Source organism: Staurois parvus, unplaced genomic scaffold (genome assembly GCF_062004578.1).
Source record: "Staurois parvus isolate SC_StPar_1 unplaced genomic scaffold, SC_StPar_1.0 ptg000034l, whole genome shotgun sequence".
NCBI classification, from domain to species: domain Eukaryota; kingdom Metazoa; phylum Chordata; class Amphibia; order Anura; family Ranidae; genus Staurois; species Staurois parvus.
This window is the reverse complement of record NW_028317830.1, coordinates 4,231,656-4,255,684: the sequence shown is the minus strand read 5'-3', so window position 1 is coordinate 4,255,684 and position 24,029 is coordinate 4,231,656. Positions and strand designations below refer to the sequence as shown.

Sequence of the window (24,029 nt, the reverse complement as noted above, 5' to 3'; positions counted from 1 at the left end):
AAAAAAAAAAAACACACACACAAAACAGACAGACTCGATGGACCACTTAGTCTTTTTCTGCTGTCACATTTCTATGTTTCTATATTTCTAAATTTTGTTTCTCCAATCCCCCTTATTCTGATTGGATACCAAAAAATCAGCACAGGTGCTCTCCACATGGATAAAATTAATTCCTTAAGTTATACAGCCAAATACGTTTACCAGCAACCAGTGATAAGACTTCTACTTAATTCTATACTTCTTTTATATGTATAATGCACTTGATAAAATTGCAGCTGATTATAAAAAAAACTCAAGCTCACCTCCAACAGACACCTCAGCAGCTGAAAGTAAAATAAAGATACAAATATTATTAATGAAATTTGTATTATTAACTTAATTTAATTTTGTATTATTAACATTTTTACCTTAACTTTTCATGGATTTTTAGAAAAGGTTTATTGTACTTCTAAAATATATATTTTTTTTATCAATTACTTTATGAGATATCAGCTACTGAAATGAAGCCTGGGTATTATATCCAATTTGTTACAAATAAAGAAATAGATATAAAAGAAAAAAAACAGAATAGCGCATCATTACTTCTACATCAGTTTTTAACTGATGTAGAAGTAATTCTATTTTCAACTTTTAGGCTGAGTTCACACCTATGCAGTTTGCTTGTTATCCATTTTTCAGTGCTTTTCGCAGTTTGGTTTGCGTTTTTCTACACGCATTTTTTACATGTTTTTGATGTGTTTTTGTGTTTTGTTCAGCTATTTTTTTTTCTAATCATGGAATTTTTTTTATTGCTGGGCAGAATAAAAATGCAAAACATGGGAAAAAGTGTAAAAAACACTCTACCAAACATTTCAGCAGATTCTCCATTGAACTATTAGCAAAACCGCTGCTTTTTGCTTTTGAAAACACTTTTAAAGAAGTGTTGTAAAGTGAGAAAAATGCCAGAATATTCTGCTTCTCAAAATTACAAGAGAAGGGAAATTCATAATATTTTTTACATACCAGTAAAATATTTTTCTTGGTGTGAAATTTGAAATACAGGATCCCTATTAATTACATTGACTATTATGCAGCTACTTCCAGGTGATTGAACAAAAAAGGGGTGTATGCAGTGTCATCCTCCTTTGTAACTCCTCCCACTCCAAGATAGTTTCAGTTTTGTAGCAAGCAATCAAGAGACCAGATTTTTTTCAATTTCTTCTTGGTCCATAATGTACAAGTCAGGTCCTCCAGCTCTGTGCATGTTTATTGAATTTTTTATATACACTTCATTATTATATCCTTTTCAGTCTTCCTTTCTCCATTTGCAACATTTATATTTGTGGGTTTGGGAGTGCCACATCTTTTATTTTATCCACAGAGTCAGAGAGCTGCTTGTAGCACCTATGGCTGAAATCACCATTAGAGGAGGCCTTAATGTCCACCTGGTAAATCTTTACAAACATGTGAATGGAAGACCAAATGGCTGATGCTGAAAAGTCCATGAAGCACTAACAGGTTTGGTAGAGTTTGTTTTAAAAGAGAAGGGAGGAACCCTATCATTTAGACCATGAACTCAGGTAATCCACTTAGCAATGGTGGAATCTGAAGCAGAAATTCCCCTTTGGGAGCCCTCAGGAAGCACAAAAAGGGGATCCAATTGCATAAAAGTGGCACCAACTAAGAGACAAACTTTCATAGTGAGTATTATGTCAAGTCAGTGGAGAGAAATGTCAGTGCAGGTCATAAGGAAGAAATGACAATGTACTGGAGGAGATGTAGGGAAGAAACCACCTCAAGGAGGAAGGAGGCTTTGAGAAAATCTTGTCCTTGTACAACAGTTGGAAGGGCTCCTCACAGGCTAAGGCTGCTATCTCAGAGACCTTCCACGTAGAGGTGATAGTAACAAAAATGGCCACCTGGCAAATTAAGTCAGACAAGGGAATATCCCTGATAGATTCAAAGGGCAGCTTCTAAAGAGCTTAAAGAACCAGATGAAGACCCCATGGAGAACAGTGAAGTGTGCAAAGTGAAAGGTGAGTGAGACAACTTGTACAAAAGCCTTAAATAGTGAATGAGAAGCCAATGGTCTATGAAACAATACAGCCAAGGCTGACATTTCCCCTTTATTACTGCTCAAAGCCATGTGCTGATGCAGACCAGAGTGACTGACAGAAAGGCAGGATGAGTCCCTTGGAGTATTTCTAAGGAGACATTTCCTTAACTTGCACCAAGCAAGACAGAATTTTATGAAGACTGAGCATGTTCACTTGCCAGCTCTCCACTCCAGGGATTTGGCTGTGTATAGGGCCAGAATATACAGTTCTATCCATGAGAAAATCAAGCCTGCTTCCCATTATACATCTTTTTAGTGAAATGACTTCCTTGACTCCAGCACTAAGTTCAAAACCCCAAACGCCAGTGATAGTCTGGCCTTGGGGTCAGATGCTGACAAAATGGTGAGTTACAACAGACTGGAGAGAAAGTAGACGTATGGCAATGCTTCAAAGAGGCCATCCTTCCACCCCCAAAAAATCATGCAGCCACAAAGTGAGACAGGAGTTGGTCCAAGGGTAGGAAAATCCTGGACTGGATCATGTATAACAGGTCAAAGCACTCTAGTTTGTGAGAAGGTTCCAGCAATGACTTTCATAGGCTGAGGATTAAACCAAAGCTTTGCAGAATCTGCAGAATCCACTGGATGTTAGCTGACAGGGATAGGGAGGACTGATCCTTAACCGGGAGATCATCCAGGAATCCCACAACATGAATCCCCAGAACACAGAGCAGAGCTCAGACTGGGGCAAGCACCTTTGTGAAAACCCGAAGGTACCAAGGACAAGCCAAAGTGATGAGAGACAAAGAGGTGATGCTGATCGTCCATTGCAGAACTCAGATAGCATTGATGTGGAGGATAGATGGAGATGTACAAGTAGGCTTCCCAAATGTCTACTGAAGCAAAAAAATCAGAAGCAAGGAGGCAATTACTGGCCTGGCAGAACCCATGCAGAACCTCTGAACGCATTGAGAGTCTTTAGATCCAGAATGAGAAAAATTCCTTCATTTGGTTTCCAACTAGGGGTGGACTGACCAATTGGAAAATCGGGCACTGCCCCAGGGCCCGGTGTCAGTAGGGGGCCCCATGAGATGCCCCTGGTACCTTTTTCATAGGCTTTTTTGAGTTTGGGCAAGGACACAGGGGCCCAATGATCCCCTATTGATCGGGGGCCCCATGAGTTGTCAGTCCGCCCCTGTATTCCAACTGTAAAGTGATGTGTGCAGAGGAGCTGCTGGACAACAGCAAGATAATCCAACCGCCCTTGCTGCACAAGAGTCGCAGTGACTATGGTTCCGCAATGAATATAATTGGAATCAACAGAGTAAGAAAAGCTTCATAGGAAAAGGAAACTTCGCTAAGCTAACACTAGCAAACAACTGAGGCTCTCTGGGAGTGGGAGGTCTTATATAGGGGGATGTCCCTGTAGACTTCTCTTTTTTACCGGCGTCCAATCACCTGAAGGCAGATGCATAATACCCAGTGCAACAACTAAAGATCCCGTGTCCTGTACCATACCACTAACACCTTCCCATGCTAAGCATTGTCATACAAATGTTTTGTGAACTAGAAGTAGATATTGACAGTCACATGTACAGTATAGGAGACATCACATATTTCCAAAAACAGTCTTTATAAAAATAAATCTTACCTTTCTGGTATATGGGTCCAATAGTTATATTTTTCACATTATCATTGCCAACCGAAGAAGATCTCATAGCCGGACAACTCTAAAACCCCAAAAAAGAGTCATCAAATTCTAACCCAGAAACAATAATAGAGATGTCACAAACATGTATTGTCAAATTCTGAGGGTTTCTACATCCCAGGAATGAGAACAATTCTTAATGTATTATCAGATCTTCCCAAAGAGCCCCGGGTGTTATATAAATGACAACATGTTTATACTGCAAATAAAACTCCTCATCTTATTGGAAATATCAGTTAATTATGTATATTGTTCAAGAATATTTTTAAGGGGAACAAATTAATGCAATAAATATCATTATTATCAATTCATGTTTACAAATAGGAAATACTTTCAATTGTAATAAATACATAACATGCCGACTTATTATGAAGACATGAACTATTATATGATACAAAAATGATCAAACTGTCATCTAATAAACATTCCAAGAAATTTAAAATTAATTGTAAATGTATGCGCCATTGTCTTATATATATATATATATATATATTATTTTTTATAAATATTCATTTTAATTGAATTTTCAGTTGAGATTTCCCTTTCCTAACATTGTTTTTCATTAGTTTATCAAAGAAACTGATAATATTTGCCACATAAAGACAAACCAACAAAAGAACTTAATCCAACTGACCAACCACAGTCACACATTATTATTATTATTATAGTAGTAGTAGTGTTGGTAGTAGTAGTAGTAGCAGTGGTAGTAGTAGTAGTGTTGGTAGTAGTAGCAGTAGTGGTGGTAGTAGTAGTAGTAGTAGTAGTAGTAGTAGTAGTAGTAGTAGTGGTGGTAGTAGTAGTGGTAGTAGTAGTAGAGATAGTAGTAGTAGTAGTAGTAGTAGTAGTAGTAGTAGTAGTAGTGGTGGTAGTAGTAGTGGTAGTAGTAGTAGAGATAGTAGTAGTAGTAGTGGTAGTAGTAGTAGTGATAGTAGTAGTAGTAGTGATAGTAGTAGTGGTAGTAGTAGTAGTAGTAGTAGTAGAGATAGTAGTAGTAGTAGTAGTAGTAGTAGTAGTGATAGTAGTAGTAGTAGTAGTGATAGTAGTAGTAGTGGTAGTAGTAGTGGTGGTAGTAGTAGTGGTAGTAGTAGTAGTAGTAGTAGTAGAGATAGTAGTAGTAGTAGTAGCAGTAGTAGTAGTGATAGTAGTAGTAGTAGTAGTGATAGTAGTAGTAGTAGTAGTAGTAGTGGTAGTAGTGGTAGTAGTAGTAGTAGTGGTGGTATTTTAATATTAATATTATTACATAAAGCCGTCACACATTCTGTAATGCTGGACAAGGAGCTCTAAGCCAATCCGCTGCACCAGAGGAGCTTGCACTCTAATATTCCTGCCTCATTAGACATACAACACTCACAGTTTAAAATGGAACATAAAGTGTTGTAAAGGCAGAAAGTTTTTGCATTATAGGCATGAAGGTAAAAAACCTTAAGTCTTCCCCTCCCCCCCATTGTGATCCAGCACTGTGCATGAGAGCATCGGATCTCTTAGGTCTCTCCCTCTTCATTGGCTGAGACACAGCAGCGGGAGACATTGGCTTCCGCTTCTTTCAATCTTAGCCAGTGAGGAGAGAGTGGGAGGCGGGGCGGAGACACGCTCTCTGTGTCTTATAGGTACACAGAGGTGGAGCGGGAGCGAGCATGCTTGAATGCCTCCAGGGCAGGCAGGGGCCAGAAGCACTGGTGGGGGACCCGAGAAGAGGGGAATCGGGGCTGCTCTGTGCACAACCATTGCACAGGGCAGGTAAGTACGATTTGTTTGTTATTTATTTATTTTGTTAATATGTGAACCATTACAATCTAAATTTAAAAAATAAAACATTGAGGACGGGCAGGATCTTTCATGCAGAATATAGATACAATGTCTCTGCATTACACTTCCCTTGCCTGCCTGTCCTCTCTATACACTGAGCTGTGCACGCATGTGTGGGAGTCACAACATCTTGGGCCAGCCAATTACATCATTCCTGGATTGATACCCAAAGACCACCAGGCTGATGATGTCAGTGCCCAGTGGGGAGCTCTGGGGGAACACAACACTGGAGAACAGGTAAGTAGAGTTCCGCTTTACAAGGAGCCCAATTAGCCTATCAGTATAGTAAAATCTTTAACCCGACAAAATAACATTTAAATCCTTTCCAGTCTGATTTGTGATTCCCACCCTTCTACCACACTACACCTATAGAGGGCGCCGCTCCTACTTTCTTCTTCAGATTTCAGGCTCCTGCTCCCATCTCTATCTCTAGCCTGCTCATTAGATAATCAACCATCATCATCTCTATGATAACTCATTGTCCAATTAGCAGGCAGGTGACATAGAAAGTTACTGAAACAGGAAACAGTGGAGTTATATTTCTGGCTGTGCAGTGTGGCAGGGGTTCCTAAACCACAAGATTAGCCAAACAGATTAGCAAAATTCCTTTTCAAGAGAAACATTTCACACGTATCAGTTTTGACTTGGAATTCATCTATTTTTTGAATTCCCAACTTTAGAATACAGAAATGTACATTACCAATCAATACTCACAGCTGCGCAGTAGGAGTTGGAGGTGTCACACAAGCCGACCTGACAGTGTAAGTAAATCTGACTGAATCCTGCCAGGAATTTAAACACTTGAAGTGAAAAGCGACCTTTAAGGGACACTCCATTTTCCGCCATGGAGAGTGTTGGGTCATTCTTGTTGGGACATCTAAAAGTGATATCATCAGACAAGGATCAGAATATTTTCAGCCATATCAAGCTATAAAGGTGAGTTATTTCCATTCATTAATATTCTCTTTCCTGTAACAGTTTTCCTGATCTGAAAGGTCATTTTGGGGTTTTTTCCACCATTGATTAGATTCTGACACCAATGCTTGACAGGTAAAATCTAGAATCAGTTTGGTGAGCAAACAGGAGGCCCATTCATTATGTAAAAAAGACAAAATCATTTCCAACCTGTCCTTTCCCTTTTTTATTACCTTGAGATTTAGACACAAATACAAAAAAACAACTTGAAAAAAGTAAAGAGACTTTAACAAAATCATGCAGCCAGTGTTAACCACCTGCCCTCCGAAAGATTTATGACCGGGCCATTTTTTTATATACAGCACTGCGTTACTTTACAAGACAATTGCGCGGTCATGCAAAGCTATACCCAAATAAAATTGAAGTCATTTTGCCCACAAGTAGCGCTTTCTTTTGGTATTCTTTGATCACCACTACGGTTTTTTTGTTGTTGTTGTTTTTGCGTTATAATAAAAAAAAACACAGTTTAAAAAAATATATATTTTTAAAATTTCTGCTATAAAACATATCTAATAAAAAACATTGTTCTTAATAAATTTAGGCCAGAATGTATTCTGCTGCATAATTGTGGTAATAAAATGTGAACAAGCGTATATTGATTGGTTTGCACAAAAGTTATAATGTCTACAAACTATGGGATATAGACTGGAATTTAAATTTTTTTTTTTCATACAAGTAATGGCAGCCAGTGTTATCCGCTTGCCCTCCGAAAGATTTATGACCGGGCCATATTTTATATACAGCACTGTGTTACTTTACATGACAATTGCGCGGTCATGCAAAGCTATACCCAAATAAAATTGATGTCATTTTGCCCACAAATAGAGCTTTCTTTTGGTATTCTTTGATCACCACTGTGCATTTTTTTTTTGCGTTATAAACAAGAAAAGACAGTTTAAAAATATATATTTTTTAAAATTTCTGCTATAAAACATGTCCAATAAAAACATTAAAAAAATCTAATTTCTTCATAAATTTAGGCCAGAATGTATTCTGCTACATAATTGTGGAAAAAAATGCCAATAAGCGTATATTGATTGGTTTGCACAAAAGTTATGTCTACAAACTATGGGATATAGACTGGAATGTTTATTTGTAATTTTTTTATAATAGCAAGTGATCAGTGACTTATAGAAGGACAGAAATGCCCGTAGCGAATAGGGAAGAATGGAAATAGCGCAGGGCATACATGACTAGGCCCAGAGTGGTGTAGGGAACGGAAGGGGTTAAATTTAGCTCCAGGGGGTGGGGAATTGATTGGGAATTATATTATTGGCAGATGTGGAGTGTAGGAGGGGTCTGTGGTACCTTAGGGTGGGGGGTTCTGCGGAAGGGGAGTCAGTGGAGCAGGACGTGGCGAGGACCAGAGCTTCCCTCTCGCCCTCCCTGTTTTTGGTTAGGTATAGGGTCTTGTCCGGGGGCAGGTGAGTTAGACTGCGAAACATAACACGACCACAAGAACAAAATGGACACCAGTTGTCAGGGGGGTTTTTCCGTTGGTTCTTGGGCGGTTGTTGGTCTTTGGAGGCGGTTCTCATCTTGGAAGGTAATACATTGGTGTGGGATGCCATCCGTGGTATGAGGGGCCCGGTGGATATTCCCAGTTAACCAAGGTTTAACTGGAAGGTGGTGGTGCTGCACTGCGGACGGTATGGTTGTCTCCGAGCTGGTTGGTTGCGGCTGGAGGCCTAGTGTATAGGGTTGTCCGCAGGTGCATTTTGGATCGTTTGTGGGTGCCTTTGAAGACCAACAACAATTCTTTGGTTTTCCGTTAAGGAACGGTTGATGTATGTTAAAATGTGAAGTTGTTACTAAAAGGCCATGTTGGCCATTTACTCCAAATGGTGTCATGTTTTTTGTAAAGTTTAGTTGGTTAAGGGGGGTGTGGAGGGGTATGGATAGGTAATGGTGGAAGTAGGAGTGGACAAGCCTATCTATGGTGCATTAGTCATGCAATATTGCATCAGACAATCGGACACTAACTGACACCTTGTGGGAACCAGTGACACGGATACAGTGATCAGTGCTGAAAAGATAGACTGACACTGTAGTAGTGACACCGGTGAGGAAGGTGCTAAACATCTAAGGCGATCAAAGAGTTAACTGTGTGCCTAGCTAGTGTTTCAGTGTAAACTGTGTGCTGCTTTTACTAAGGGAAGTGATTGATCTTATTCCCTGCTTTGCATGGACACAGGATCCATCACTTCCCCTCTGTCAGAACAGAGCTCTGCCTTGTTTACATTGGCAGAGCTCTGATCTATTTCTCCGCCCAATAGTTGGCTGGTGCCAGTGGACATTCGCTGTACGGAACTCACAGATCAGTTTCTTCTGTGAGTACTCACAGCCAAAGTGGTACACCGGCGGCACTCGTGTGCGCCCCCTAGGCAGACATGTGGAATCATGTATATGTATGTGGTTTTGCACAGGAGGGCTGCTCTGTAGCAGTTTATCTGCTATAGGGTGATCCTTAAGTGGTTAAGGTGCCTCAATGCTCCTTTCTTGTACAAGTGTATTGCAGATCCTATTACCAGCCTATGTGTGTTACCATCACTTGCTCCAATTGTGGATCCTTTGTATTTGTGATGTATGTATCTTAAAACTCTTAATAAAAACCTATTGAACATTAAAGTACTTTAGATTTTAAGGATTTTGATTTTCATCTTGTAAGGGGTTTGCATACTTCCCCACCCATCACCCATGGAGGGTACAAAGCTGAATGTCTTCTGTTCTGGGTTTGTATCTGTTGTTTGTGAGTTTCTTTCTTTTCAACAGCATGTCCTCCTCCAAACTCACACACAACATATAGAAGCCCAGCACCCCCGGCATTCAGCTCTGTACTCCCCATGGGTGAAGGATGGGTAAGCATGCCAGTCCCTTGCCAAGATTATCATAAAAATTCTTAAAAATCTACAGTGCTTTCAGGAGAGTCTCTTAGAAAGGTCTCCCCACTACCCACATCAGTTCCTTTTAAATCTTCTGGCTTATCCAGGAAGCTTTATATTCCTCATAATCTTTGATTAGACTTTGCCTTGTAGTGCCGCGAGTCAAATCTAAAGAACACATTTTGCAAACTCCAGTCAGACTGAAACTACTACTTTCATAAGTAAAGTTTGGTAACATTTCCCACCCGTACCTACACTCCACTGTTCCTTCACTGTCATTCTTCAACACTTCATCTACCCAACAGGAAAACCAACTGTTCCTCTGTATATTGTCACCCCAAGTATTGCTATCACATAAATCAAGTGAAGGGCAGGGAGAAGCATCCAACCATATCCCCAATAAAATGACGGGGCTCCTGTGATCCTCATCACTCGGCTATATCTGAGGAATATGGGTTTTCCTGGGGTTTGTCCAATCCTGCAATGGAATATTCAGATTTTCCTACTTACAGATCTGATTGGGTGTTCTGTATTTATTTGGCAATGCTGGAAAAAGGATAAAATGACAAAGCTTACTATAGCTTGATACCAATAATATACAACACATGTAATGAACTTACTGGTTTATCAGGATATCATATCGGGGGCCGTAGGAGCTGTCGGCTGTTGGAGAGGCGTAGCAGTTTTTCATGACGAGCACAAATGGCGATGAAGCCGTAGCTCCGGTTACAATGACACCAACATATAGCATGGAGGAGGAGTCCAGCCACACCTCGGAGTCAGTATATGTGGTGGTGTAACCGGAATCCTGGAACAGACCCATCGTAATTGTGAAATTTGCTGTTCCAGCGATGTTGATAGTGGCCCCACTGTAACACAATATAGTCATTATTAAAATAACAAGAAGCAAAAAATACAAAAACATGATGTGTTCATTTTTAGTCTCAGATAGAAAAAGTTTCTTTGTTTTAGGAATTCTAAAGTAACTTTTGTGTATAACAGCAACATTAGACAAACATTTATTCCACTATATAATAAATAAATAACTAAATAAATAAATAAAATCACATCCCACTTTCAGATTTGCAGCCAGACTGCCGTTATTCTATAAGAAGAATGCTCATAATGAAGATATTGAGGCTGATTTACTAAAGGAGTTGAGATATCTCACACAACAAATTGTGCGGATATTCACTTCTATTATTTAATTATGTGAAAATCAAAATCCCTTTTTAGTTTTTTCACATAATTGGATACATTTTCATAAAATATTAATATATGCACAGTACTAGCGAACGTAAATGTTTACACAGGGGGGCTGTTTGTGCTGCAATTATTTGTGTATCTTTGTGTACAATATCATATCTAGCTGGTAAGGGTCTTGGGTCATGACCAGAGCAGCCTACCACCCAGGTTACGTATAAGACCATATACACTATATTGCCAAAAGTATTGGGCCAGCCCTCCCAATCATGTGATTCAGGTGTTCCCATCCCCTCCATATCATGTGATTCAGGTGTTCCAATCCCCTCCATATCATGTGATTCAGGTTTTCCAATCCCCTCCCAATCATGTGATTCAGGTGTTCCAATCCCCTCCATGGACACAGATGTATACAATCAAGCCCCTAGACATGCAGACTGCTTCTACAAACATTGGTGAAAGAATGGGTCGCTCTCAGGAGCTCAGTGACTCCAAGCGTGGTCCCGTGATAGGCTGTCACCCGTGCAATATGTCCATCCGTGACATTTCCTGGCTACTAAATATTCCACGCTCAACTGTTAGTGGGATTATAACAAAGTGGAAGCAACTGGGAACAACAGCCACTCAGTCACTAAGTGGTAGGCCACGTCACATGACGCGGCGGGGTCAGCGCATGCTGAAGCGCACAGTGCGCAGAAGTCGCCAACTGTCTGCAGAGTCAATAGCTAAAGACCTCAAAAACTTCATTTGGTCTTCAGATGAGCCCAACAACAGTGCGTAGAGAGCTTCATGGAATGGGTTTCCATGGCCGAGCAGCTGCATCCAAGCCTTACATCACTAAGTGCAATGCAAAGCGTTGGATGCCGTGGTGTAAAGCACACCGCCACTGGACTCTAGAGCAGTGGAGACATGTTCTCTGGACTGACAAATCACATTTCTCTGGCAATCCGATGGACATGTCTGGATTTGGCGGTTGCCAGGAGAACAGTACTTGCCTGACTGCATTGTGACAAGTGTAGTTTAGTCGAGGGGGATTATGGTGTGGGGTTGATTTTCAGGGGTTGGGCTTGGCCCCCTAGTTCCAGTGAAGGGAACTCTTAAGGCATCAGCATACCAACACATCTTAGACAATTTCACACTCCCAACTTTGTGGGAGGAGTTTGGGGATGGCCCCTTCCTGTTCCAACATGACTGCGTACCAGTGCATAAAACAAGGTCCATAAAGACATGGAGGAGCCAGTTTGGGCTGGAGGAACTTGACTGTCCTGCACAGAGTCCTGATCTCAACCCCATAGAACACCTTTGGGATGGATTAGAGCGGAGACTGCGAGCCAGGCCTCCTCCCCCGACATCAGTGTCTGCCCTCACAAATGTGCTTCTGGAAGAATGGTCCAACCTTCCCATAGACACCCTCCTAAACCTTGTGGACGGCCTTCCCAGAAGAGTTGAAGCTGTTATAGCTGCAAAGGGCGGGGCCAACTCAATATTGAACCCTACGGACTAATACTGGGAGGCCATTAAAGTTCATGTGTGTGTAAAGGCATGTCCAAATAGTTTTGGCAATATAGTGCGTATGCTGAACATTATAGGTCTTTGTAGAGCCCCTTCATTCCTCAGCTCCTCTTTCACATGACTGTGGAGGATAAACCAGAAGGAAAGGAATATGGTCTGTATCAGAAGAGGACAAGGTTAGGCAGTTATTGAACGTTTAATAGTCAGGGCTTAAAGTTGAACAAATAATTTATAATTTATACATAGAGGATTAAAGGCAAACCATTTAAAAGCATATTTGATGTATAAAATAGAACCTGATGTATAAATCATCAAAGAAATACATTTCTACAGGACTGGACACCAATTAGTTCAGCGGGGTACTTGGTCCATGCCAGGACATACACTGTGCTTGTCATAGATAAGCATGGAGAAAATGGAAGTCCGTCACCGACACACTTTGGAATAAAATAGTTACAGACTTTAATTTTTATCTATCAAGTCAATAAAAGAATCCAAAATATAAAAAGATTAACGTGTTTTTGCCCCTTCTGGGCCTTAGTTGTAATAATTATTATCACGAATGCCCGGAAGGGGCAGACACATGTTAATCTTTTTATATTATGGATTTTTTTATTGACTTGATGGATATCAAATAAAGTCTGTAACTGTTTTAGTCCAAACTGTGTTGGTGCCGGACTTCCATTTTCTCCATTCAGCACTACACCTGTATCTAGGAAAGGTACCAAGGAAAGTGACTCACGCTACGTAGCTGCTGATAGCGGTTAGAAGGTTGATCTCCATGTCTGATGGATAAGAGCAATGGAAGTCAATGGGGTACTCATCTCTTACAATCACTCCGTCAGATTTTGGTGTTAGGTATACGGTGTTTGTATATGTGATATCAGTTCCATCGTTCTGAAAATAACATTTACAGTAAAAGTTAAAGAATTAAACAACAATTCCAGGCAAAAATATATATGACTTATTGTATGTTATTGTCATGTAGTTACGTTTCCAGCTCATTTCCTCTGCAGTCTGACGCACGCTGTGAGCTGCCATTTTAATCAAAGCAAGGCAACAAAATGAGTCAAAACACCAATAAAGTGACCAATGATTGGTTTACTGATCGCTCTCTGTCTGTCCCTGTTGTATCCTCCACCATAGAGATCATCCAACACCTGGACTGAGTCACTTTTTACTGCTCATTCGGGCCTCCTGTTCTTCAAGGGGGAATCCAGGGCTCAGTTACATTGTTACAGCTGCTGACCCCGATCTGTTCTAAACATTTGTGATTTACAAATCATTTTATTGATTCTGATTGGAAAGCCGACAAGTCTGCTAGAAGATACTCAGCATCAAACCTTCTCACCGTGCATTCAGATCCATCAATTGAGGATTTTCACCAGTATGTAGCCTTTGATTGGACAGAGAATGGGAAGGAGGGATGATGGGTAGGTGAATATCCCGGGGTTTACTTTATTTATCTAAATCCCCCCTTAGTGGTTTTCTGCTGTCAGATCACTACAGGAAGTCTGTTGTATATTTGAAATATATCAGGCAAATTTTTTACTTTTATTAAATTCTGTTCATATTGTCAGGTGAAATACAGATAAGATAATGTATGATTCCATATCCAATGCATTAAAATGATTTAATTACATCATTCATAATCATGAGGCCATTAAAAAAGTAACATAAAAGTAGCATACCCATTCATGTACTTAGTGTGAATAGTAACAGGTCCATTCCATGTCCTCATGTCACTTTCTCAAGTCCATTGGTAAAGAAGTCCAGTGAAAAAAAAAATATGAACTGACTTCTGTATGAATGATCTGTACATTGAACACAACTTATTGAATGCACTTAGAGAAGGTGATATAATGATATGGTGATGACCAAAACTGGACATTTGTTTATAAAGATCAAAGGCCCATTCACTGGTAATGGGGAGCGGGAAGCCTTGGATTAAATAAATGGGGACAATGGTAATGCACAGATTTCATGAATACAACATCAGATAACATGGCAGTAGATTCTACGTACCCCAATGAATCCCCCACATCTACCATCTGATGGCCGTGTGATGAAAGTGATGTAACTTTTATCACTTCTTTCAATGATTCCTCGACAGTAATTGTCTCTCAGATGAAAGGCTGAGGTGTTGTATCCCCACTGCTCCAGGAGACATTTGCTGAACCTCACTTCTATGTTCTCCAGGCCACAGGTGACTTGTGGTTTACGATCATCTACAAATGTAGAATGAAAACCCATATTGATATACAGGATATTGTAAATATAATATACTGGAAGGTCTTCTTTGTCATCCACCTGACTCATCTGCCTCACTCACAATGGATTGCTTAAAGCATAAGTTCACCTTTAGGAACATGTTACAACTGTTTTGATGGTGGAACAAGTTCCCACTCCTGCGGCCTCTCCCTGATCCACACCCTCCCTGGGACAGCAAGCCAAGATCTTGTCCCCGCACTCGCTGTCACCATTTGAAAAAAAAAATAACACAGCCATGTGGAGCTCCACCCACCAAGCCGCTTCATTCATTCATAGAGTTCTGTGAGTGGAAGAACTACAACTACTGTCAACTGTTATGCCTGATGGCTTGTAATTCTCAATGAACTACTCTGGAGCTGGTGAGCACTCTAGGTAGTTCATTGATCCTTCCTGTCACTCAGTAACCGCCCGCTAGTATGATGTATGGGCAGACAGTATAGTGGGAGAGTCTGCAGGATCCAGGCATTGCACCCACAATCTGATCATCACGGTTGCAATGCCTTACAGGCTGAAATGTGAAAAATAAATACATGTACATGTTTTTTACCTGCAAATGTGTTGACTACATTTAGTAACTGAATGAATGGAGTGTTGGGTTTGTATTTCTTTAAAAAGACCCTTTGACTGTACACTGAAGTGAAGGGTAGAAACGTATTAACTCCCCTATTCTAGCAGGAAAGTAACACAGGTAACACCTTTTTGCAAATCCATCATGTCCCCCTAGGATACCAGTACTGCAAATGGTCTCCAATAACACAAAAACTGTTTTGTTTTTTGTTTTTTTTAAATGAGATGGCTACTTTATATGAAGATTTCCTCTAGAAGAACCTTCTCAGAGCTGAAAGACATACAGACAGGGCTATTCAGCCATGGCCATAGTATCCGCTATCTTTGGGTAGAGGGGACATGCACATTCCCAATTTTTAATTCATAACTCTATCAATCTGAAAAGTGGAAACATCAAGTTTTTAAATTAAACTGAACCTGGTAACAATGCTGCTAGAGTGCAGGCAGAGGACATGGAAGAACATGTGTTATACCTCAAACTGGACTCAACACCCTGGATTTATGGAGGATCTGCCCAAGCCACCACTAAGCTCCGACCCCTCCTAATACTATGCCCCGCCCCTTGTTATTCAAGTTTAAAAGGACACAGCCTTTATTGGCTAATAAGAATTTGGCATTTAGAAGAAGAATGGCCGGGGGAGTGGCTTAGAACAAAGAAGGGACATGAATTAGTGCTGATTTGGACAGAAAGCGATGTTCTCAGTACAGCCTGAACCTGGAATCTAATGGGCTCACCAAAGACACAGAAACTGATAGAAGAAAGGAGATGGAACTTTAACAATATTAGACCATTATAAGTCAGAACATGTTTATTTTAAAACAGCATTTTTGAAGTTATTTGTCAAAATCAGGAAGTGTGTCTAATCATCCTACCAAAGACACCAGACTAGTACAGGCTACTATGTAGTTTTCTTCCATAATCTCTTCAATTTTATTGCACTTATCAAATATCAGTATCTTTAAAGGATATGTTCACCTTTGGGAACGTATTTCATGTTCCACCAGCTATTGTTCCCATAGCCACAGCCGCTCCCCACCGCCCCCCCTCCCTTCAACAGATAATACGGGAGAAGTTCCCCCATACTATCTCTCAGATTTGAGAACATAGTGGTGATGTGGGGCTCTGCCCACACGTCATTCATCCACAGACTTCCATGAATGAATGAACTACAAGTCCCAACAGCCTTAGTGGCTGTGTGCTTGTACTGCTCACTGAATGACCACGGCGCTGTGGAGCTCTATGGTAGTTCATTGATTTGTCCTGTCAGTATATCTTCTTGTTCGTACATCCCATACACTGTGTACACCCCGCGCACCCCGTACATCCCTCACACCCTGTACTCCCCGTACACCCCGTACACCCCCTACATCCTGTACATTCTGTACACCCCATACACCCTATACACCCCTTACATCATGTAAATCCGAACACCCCATACATCATGTAAACCCATACACCCCATATACCTCATACACCCCATACATCTCAAACATCCCGTACATCCCCTGTACCCCATACACCCCATACACCCCGTACATCCCATACACCCCATACACCCCATACATCCCATACACCCCATACATCCCATACATCCCATACATCCCGTACATCCCGTACATCCCCTGTACCCCATACACCCCATACATCCCATACATCCCGTACATCCCCTGTACCCCATACATCCCATACATCCCATACACCCCGTACATCCCATACACCCCATACACCCGATACACCCCATACACCCAATACATCTCATACATCCCATACACCCTGTACATCCCGTATACCCCATACACCCCATACATCCTGTATACCCCATACACCCCATACATCCCATACACCCCGTACATCCCATACATCCCGTATACCCCATACACCCCATACATCCCATACATCCTATACACCCCGTACATCCCATACACCCCATACATCCCATACATTCCATACATCCCATACAGCCCGTACATCCCATACACCCCATACATCCCATACACCCCATACATCCCTTACACCCCGTACATCCCATACACCCCATACATCCCATACATCCCATATATCTCGTACATCCCATGCACCCCATACATCCCATATACCCCATACACCCCATACATCCTATACACCCCGTATATCCCATACACCCCGTACATCCCATACACCCCGTACATCCCATACACCCCGTACATCCCATACATCCCATATACCCCATACACCCCATACATCCCATACACCCCGTACATCCCATACACCCCATACATCCCATTCATCCCATATATCTCGTACATCCCATGCACCCCATACATCCCATATACCCCATACACCCCATACATCCCATACACCCCGTATATCCCATACACCCCGTACATCCCATACATCCCATACACCCCGTACATCCCATACACCCCATACATCCCATACACCCCGTACATCCCATACACCCCATACATCCCATACACCCCGTACATCCCATACACCCCATACATTCCATACATCCCATACATCTCTTACATCCCATACATCCCGTACATCTCGTATACCCCATACACCCCATACACCCCGTACATCCCATACACCCCGTACATCCCGTACATCCCACACATCCCATACAGCCCATACATCCCATACACACCATACATCCTATACATCCCATACACCCCATACAGCCCGTACATCCTGTACAGCCAAGCAGATATTCTGACAGGTCTGCAGGAGACCTGCATTGCATCAGCGATCTACAGATCGCTGGTACAATGCTTTCCAGGCTCTTGTAGACAAAAATAATAAATGCAAATTTTTTTACCTGCAAAAAATGTGCGTTTAATATTTTTGTCTAAAAAGGTGATCCTTTAAAGTTGAATGATAACCTATTTGTAAATAAAATTTAGCACGTATCAATATAAGTGATTCAAAAAGAATGTAAACTTAAAGTGTTCAGAAAAAATGTAATCATTGCTATATCAAACAACATGAAGCAATGATTAAAATAGTGAATAAAAAAAGTACACAGTGAAACTATCTTAAGTGAATTCTTCACTTGAATGAACAATGGTGTCTCCATCCTTTAAATCCACCACCAAGATCATGTGCAACACCACAAGTTTCCTTTAACCAGCACCACTAGGAACTCACCAGATATTAAGCTGCAGTTATCCATACAGCTAATCACACCTATATACAGATGATGACTTCACTCCTCCAAAGTAACCAAAATGCAATGTTCCTCCACAGTAGGGATTACTCCAAGCATTCTAAGGCACTACGTGTGAAGAGCCACTCATAACCACAAAGAGAAAGCTCATATAGTGTAGTATTTTACCAAAAAAGGGCAATAAAGCTCACTTTAAATAAAAACTAATCTAAATCACACAATATTCCAATTCAGCAGTGATAAAACTACAATAGTTTTGCTCCAGTAGCAATCAAACAATAAAAATTGCTCAACAAACATTTACAAAGATGTCCGTCAGTTCCAGAAGCAAAAGCAGTGGCATGACGTCGGCACATAGTTCTGTCCCAATGTGTTCCATGTGAAGGAACATCCTCAGGGGATTTCCACATAGTACCTTAGCATGCTTGGGGTGATCCCTACTGTGGAGGGAGATTGTGTTTTGTCTACTTTGGAAGAGTGAAGTCCTCATCTCTGTATATGTGTGATTGGCTGCATGGATAACTGCAGCTTATTATCTGGTGAGCTCCTTTCTTTCTTTCCTTTAAATAGAAATCCTCATGTTTTATAACCTACAGTACCTTCTAGATTTCCTTGTTGTATTCCATCTTTACAGTAACAGCCAGGAACTCCGCCCACAATTCTACATTCCTCATCCGGAGCGCAGTCCACCCCTGAGCAGCTATATTTGGATTCTAGAAGAGAAGGAACACAAAGAATGTTTTATAAACTAAAGAAAAGACAGCACATAAGTATCATACATACACATACTGTATATATAGATGGATATATTGTTTTACACATGAAGACAACACACTGAATGATGCTTTGTGTCAGCACTTACCTGTACAATAGGCAAAGTTGCAGCTCGGTGGACTCTGTAGCTTATACACATAAAATCCTCCCGGACACATTTTCACAGAAATATTGAAAGGTTTTGTACAGCATCCATCATACGTGTTGGAACAAGCTACACGATTAACAATGCCGTCACTGCTTGTAGGGTGGGAGCCGTTCATCCAAATGGGGACAACAGTACCACAGCTAAATTGTGGTACGCAGTGCTCAGGGATTTGCTGGTCATATTCTCCTTTAAACCGATACCAGCCAGACATGCCATAGTCACAATTATACCAATACCACCAGTAATACCAGTAATTACTATAATCATATGTATTAGAAGTGCTGCGCCAGGGATCATTACGTTCGGTGTAGCTGGAGCAAGGCTCAATACAGTAATATGATCCACTGTACTTAACACAGTCTTCATTAGAGCCACATGGTGATCCTTGTTGGCATTCATTGACTTCACAGTGTCTTCCATCTCCATAATATCCATAGGAACAAGCACAGGTGTAAGATCCATAATAATAATTTGTACATATAGCTACTGGATCACAGTCATTCAGAGATCTGTCCGCACACTCATCAATATCTACACAGCCAACTCCTTCTTTATATTCAAATCCAGAGTAACAATTACAGGTGTAAGATCCGACAGTGTTCACACAGTAACCACCACCATAATAATAACAATCGTTGGTGTAATAATCCTGACATTCATCTATATCATTACAAGATGTTCCAACTCCAGCAAATCCCTCTTTACATGTGCACTCCCCGTATCCTCCAAATTCCGAACAAGTGGCATCTGGGTGGCAATCAGAATCAGAACAAGTTCCTAGAAAAGTGAAAAAAAGTGTTTTCTTGGGTAGGTGGGTTTATACAAAATAAAAAATAAAACAAATAAACAAAAAAATATATGTAATGGTATATATACACAATCCTACATCCACTGTTGAAACAGAGAAAGGCAAAAAACCCCCAAAAAAGCATGAATCAATTTGCTCCTGCAGGGGAAAAATGCCTTTGTCATCCCCCAATAGGAAATCAGACATACCCTGGATCAAAATTTACCCATAAATACTAAAATGTTAAAATCAAAAACATGTAATGAACTCAACAGCCAATGTGTTTCTGGGGCCTCAGCCCACCCCCATCATCAGGACTTGAGAGAATGGCTTTTGGAGGACTTGAGCATGAAATAGGATCAGGATAATTGTGTTCCAAATGTATTGATCTCCTTGCTGCATTCATCAGCTGCTGAAAGTGCTGAAGGAGACTCAAGACTTTAATTATACAATTATCCTGATACAATTTCCATCTCGAATTCGCCAAAACCCATTTTCCTAAGCCCTGATGAAGGGGAGTGGGCTGAATCCCCACAACTCAATGAGATCATTAAATGCTTTGGAATAAACCCTCCATCTGGATTTGAAACCTTAGAAATAACCATAATAACTTCAAATTGGTTTTGCTGTCTCTCACATTGATGTATGATTTGATATCGTAAGCATAACACTTGGACTATCAAACCTCATGTGTTCTTGCACCTTTGTTCCTTTCAGTTTTATATGTAATAGTTCTTGTTTCTTCACCAATGATTGTTACTTTTACAAAACAAATAAATACTAGTTGAAATTAAAACAAATAGTACTAGGACAGAATGAACTTGGCCACTGACTACTTGTCTGTTTTATGTGAAACCTGTCTCACCTCCAGTGGTAAACTTGTCTCAGACTTAGTAACCTGCAGAATTCATCAATCTTTTGGATTTTTCTGCAAGGGTCACACATACAGATACAGACTGTTGCACAGACTTTGCTAACTGACACAATGCCTGATTTGTATTGATATTTATCACTAACTTGCTTAAAAATGACCTTGAATTCATTTTTCTTTTGGGTGTACATGAAACATCTAAACCTGAAAAAGTATCACTTGTAGGAAACAAAGGTAAATGCAGACGTTTTGCCTTGTATACCTCGGGGGTGGTGACCATGTTGAATGGCATCTATAGACAGATGATCTCTACACATAACAGAAAGATAATAGAACTGGAATGTTTACATATAAGGAAATCACAAAATGGTTGTATGTTGGGCTTACCTGATTTGTCCAACCCTACAAAAATGTAAAATAAATAAGAGCATTAGATTTTGTTTCTTGGCATGCATCTCTTGGAAATAGCAAATCATCAGATAAAGTGGTATTTTGTGACATCAATAATTATAAAGTAATAACTTACACTTTACCAACAAAATATTGCTCACATTCCACTCTACATGATGCTGAACTATGTGCTGTTAGCATTGCATTCATTCAGGATTGATTACTTTAAAAACCTATATTCAGAGATTGACATATTAATCCACGAGGATTCCCTTTCATAGGATAGAAAATAATATGTAGGTAAGTTACAGTGGAATTTGAGGACTTTGAACATTACCAACAGTGGAAAAACTATAGCCATAGCAGCCTGTGCAGGTGCTAAGGGGCTTTGGGGTTAGAAGGGGCCTCATTAGCGAGGCTGTTGAGGTAAATTAAAATGTGAAGTTTACAGTCTAGAAGAGCTCACAGAAGAAATCATTAGGATCCTTAGTCACAGATCCTTCTTGTTTTAACTATTTTGTTTAGCCGTCTTAGCAATGTAGACACAGGCAGTACATGGGATTGTGGTTGCCATCACAGCACTTTCTTGGTGATCACATGGCTCTGGGTATAAATAAAGTTACAGCTACCTTAGGGTCACCTTTGGGGATAATGTTTTGGTTTGTTTTATCCTTTTTGGCAGAAGAACAGGTCCAGGATAGTTAAAAGAAGCTTCTGTAACTCTCAGGAGCCATTGCACCCTTAAAAACCAATAAGTAATTGTAGTTTTATTTTTTTAACCCCTTAGCCATATATATGCAAACTGCTGGCATAAGAGATTAATAACAAAATGTCTCTGTTCAATGGCTTTGCACAGATCAGCTTCAATTCTGCTCTTCTTAAGTCCCCCGCTGGAGCTCCTGGTTTCTTCCTGTTCAGTTCCCCCATAGTCAGCCACTTGCTATCGGTGCATTTGTGCAGGCTCTCTTCCGAGCCGTGCTCTGTGTGTCCTTTCATACATAAAGTGAAGCTGAGCTCTACTGCCCACCTTCTCCTCACAGGATGTAACTGAAATCAGCCAATAGCTCCCTCTGATGACTCTGTCCATTGAGGAGGGAGCAAGAGGAGAGAGTCGCTGCCCTTTTGTAGTGGCTCAGGTAAGTATGGCCTGGGGGGGGAGCTGCATATAGAAGGTTTTTTTTAACCTAATGCACTGATTGTACCAACCAGAACCACTTTAATGTCTCTTTTTTATGTGCCTACAATACATTTAGAAAACAAATGTCAACATTTTCACTTATTGCAAATTAATAATTCCACATCTTGCTACATACTAAATATAGCCTCCATAGGTACTGGATAAACACACTTTATAGAGAGTTGTATAATACTTGATGATAGAGAAAAGCAATACAAAATTGGTAGGACACCCTTCATCACCTTGTCAAAATTGTTTCTGAAATTCCTGCAGTTCTGCATAATGAGATAGTGGGTCCAAAAATATTGGGATGAGTACAAAAAAAAAAAAAAACAGGAACTCCTATCAACCCTGGGAGTCTCATATACATTAACAAAGTATTCCAATGGGTTCGGGGGAGGGGAGCTTTGGTGGTCTCAGACAATAGCCAAAATCAGTGTAGGTATAAGACACAGTGTCAACCTTTTACTCCAAAAATGATGCCAAGGATACTTAGATATTACTAGGTGAGTGGGCTAGGCAGGTGTCAGGAGCCTTGGGATGGATAGATAACAACAGCAGTAGGCATAGATGCATACATAGTGTGAGGCATCAATTCCACAAATTGTACCAGATGACAATTAGCAATCCAGTAGACTACAACAGTCCAAACTGACTACCAGAAGCCAAAGGTGCAGAATGACAAGATGCAAGTGCCTTTTAGAGTTTAGCACTGCAAAAAACTGCTTCTTTTTATAAAACAACTTAAAAAAAAGAAACATTAACATTGGCCCGTGCTGCCCTCATTGTGGTCACCTACTTTAAATGGCTGTTTTTCTATCCTCTATTCTATCCCGCCACAACAGTGTCTCCATACACCCCCTTCTCCCTCCACCACAATGGGGAGAGATGAACTCTGGGAGGGGCTTCCTTTCATACCAGAATGGAAAGAACATTTTGCAGCATCACAGCAAAAATATTGGCTCAATGGAGGTCACGTCTCCTAGAAGACGTTTGGGAATCTGAACTGCCAAAACACACCAAAATATGGATTCATATTTACCTGAATTTAACAATATTCAAATTTTAGGAATGACTCTACTAGACAAGTCATAGGAGGGGAACTGTCAGAGTCAGAATTATTCATATACAAAATTATTCATATACAGAATTATTCATATACACTGAGATGATAGAACTTACCAGTAAATCCCAATATTTGAACAGAAAGTGAAAATCTTCCCTGAGCGTTCAGAGTCCAGGATCCTGCAGCCGGACTTTTTACCAAATGGGCACTTATAAAACCAAGATCATAGTAGTAATAATAGTAGTAGTAATAGTAGTAATTCTCGTAGTAGTAATTATAATATGGATTTTTTTCAAATGTAAATGTGTTTCCTGAAATAATAAAAGATATATAAATAAATACAACTTAAATACATTTATACTTTGAATCAAGTCTAATGAATGCCTTTTATTATCAAACATTCGTAAGAGTAACATTCAAACAACATTAACGGTGCGTTTCAACCTGTTCTGATGATCAATAAATACTGATGTTCTTGAAGAATCAATATAGAAGCATCTTTATATTTAATGGGCACCTCTGCTAACCAAAATTTGGTTGTATTTTTGGGGCCTCATTCCCTTCATCATTGTTCACTGGATCTGATTTCAGCCTAGCACAATGTGGGTATCTCTTGAAAACCCTGATGAGCATTGAGTGTGACCCCAACACTCTGTATGGAGACATTCTCCACATATTCTTCACATGTGCTAAATTCGATTTCTTGAC

General features: G+C 40.4%; 1 protein-coding gene across 2 annotated transcripts in view; it reads right to left on the bottom strand.

Moving 5' to 3' along the window:
- The window catches only part of LOC149470719 (uromodulin-like), an 85,020-nt gene that overhangs the window by 4,287 nt on the left and 56,704 nt on the right, over positions 1-24,029 (bottom strand). For both annotated transcript variants that reach the window (XM_089661722.1, XM_089661729.1), the window contains 10 exons: positions 23,438-23,632; positions 21,076-21,090; positions 18,971-19,807; positions 18,708-18,821; positions 14,147-14,349; positions 12,864-13,018; positions 10,027-10,275; positions 6,264-6,426; positions 3,687-3,765; positions 303-323 (listed from right to left, as the gene is read on the bottom strand). In XM_089661722.1, coding sequence (XP_089517848.1) covers positions 303-323; positions 3,687-3,765; positions 6,264-6,426; positions 10,027-10,275; positions 12,864-13,018; positions 14,147-14,349; positions 18,708-18,821; positions 18,971-19,807; positions 21,076-21,090; positions 23,438-23,632 — 2,031 coding nt within the window. The remainder of the gene's footprint in view (positions 1-302; positions 324-3,686; positions 3,766-6,263; positions 6,427-10,026; positions 10,276-12,863; positions 13,019-14,146; positions 14,350-18,707; positions 18,822-18,970; positions 19,808-21,075; positions 21,091-23,437; positions 23,633-24,029) is intronic.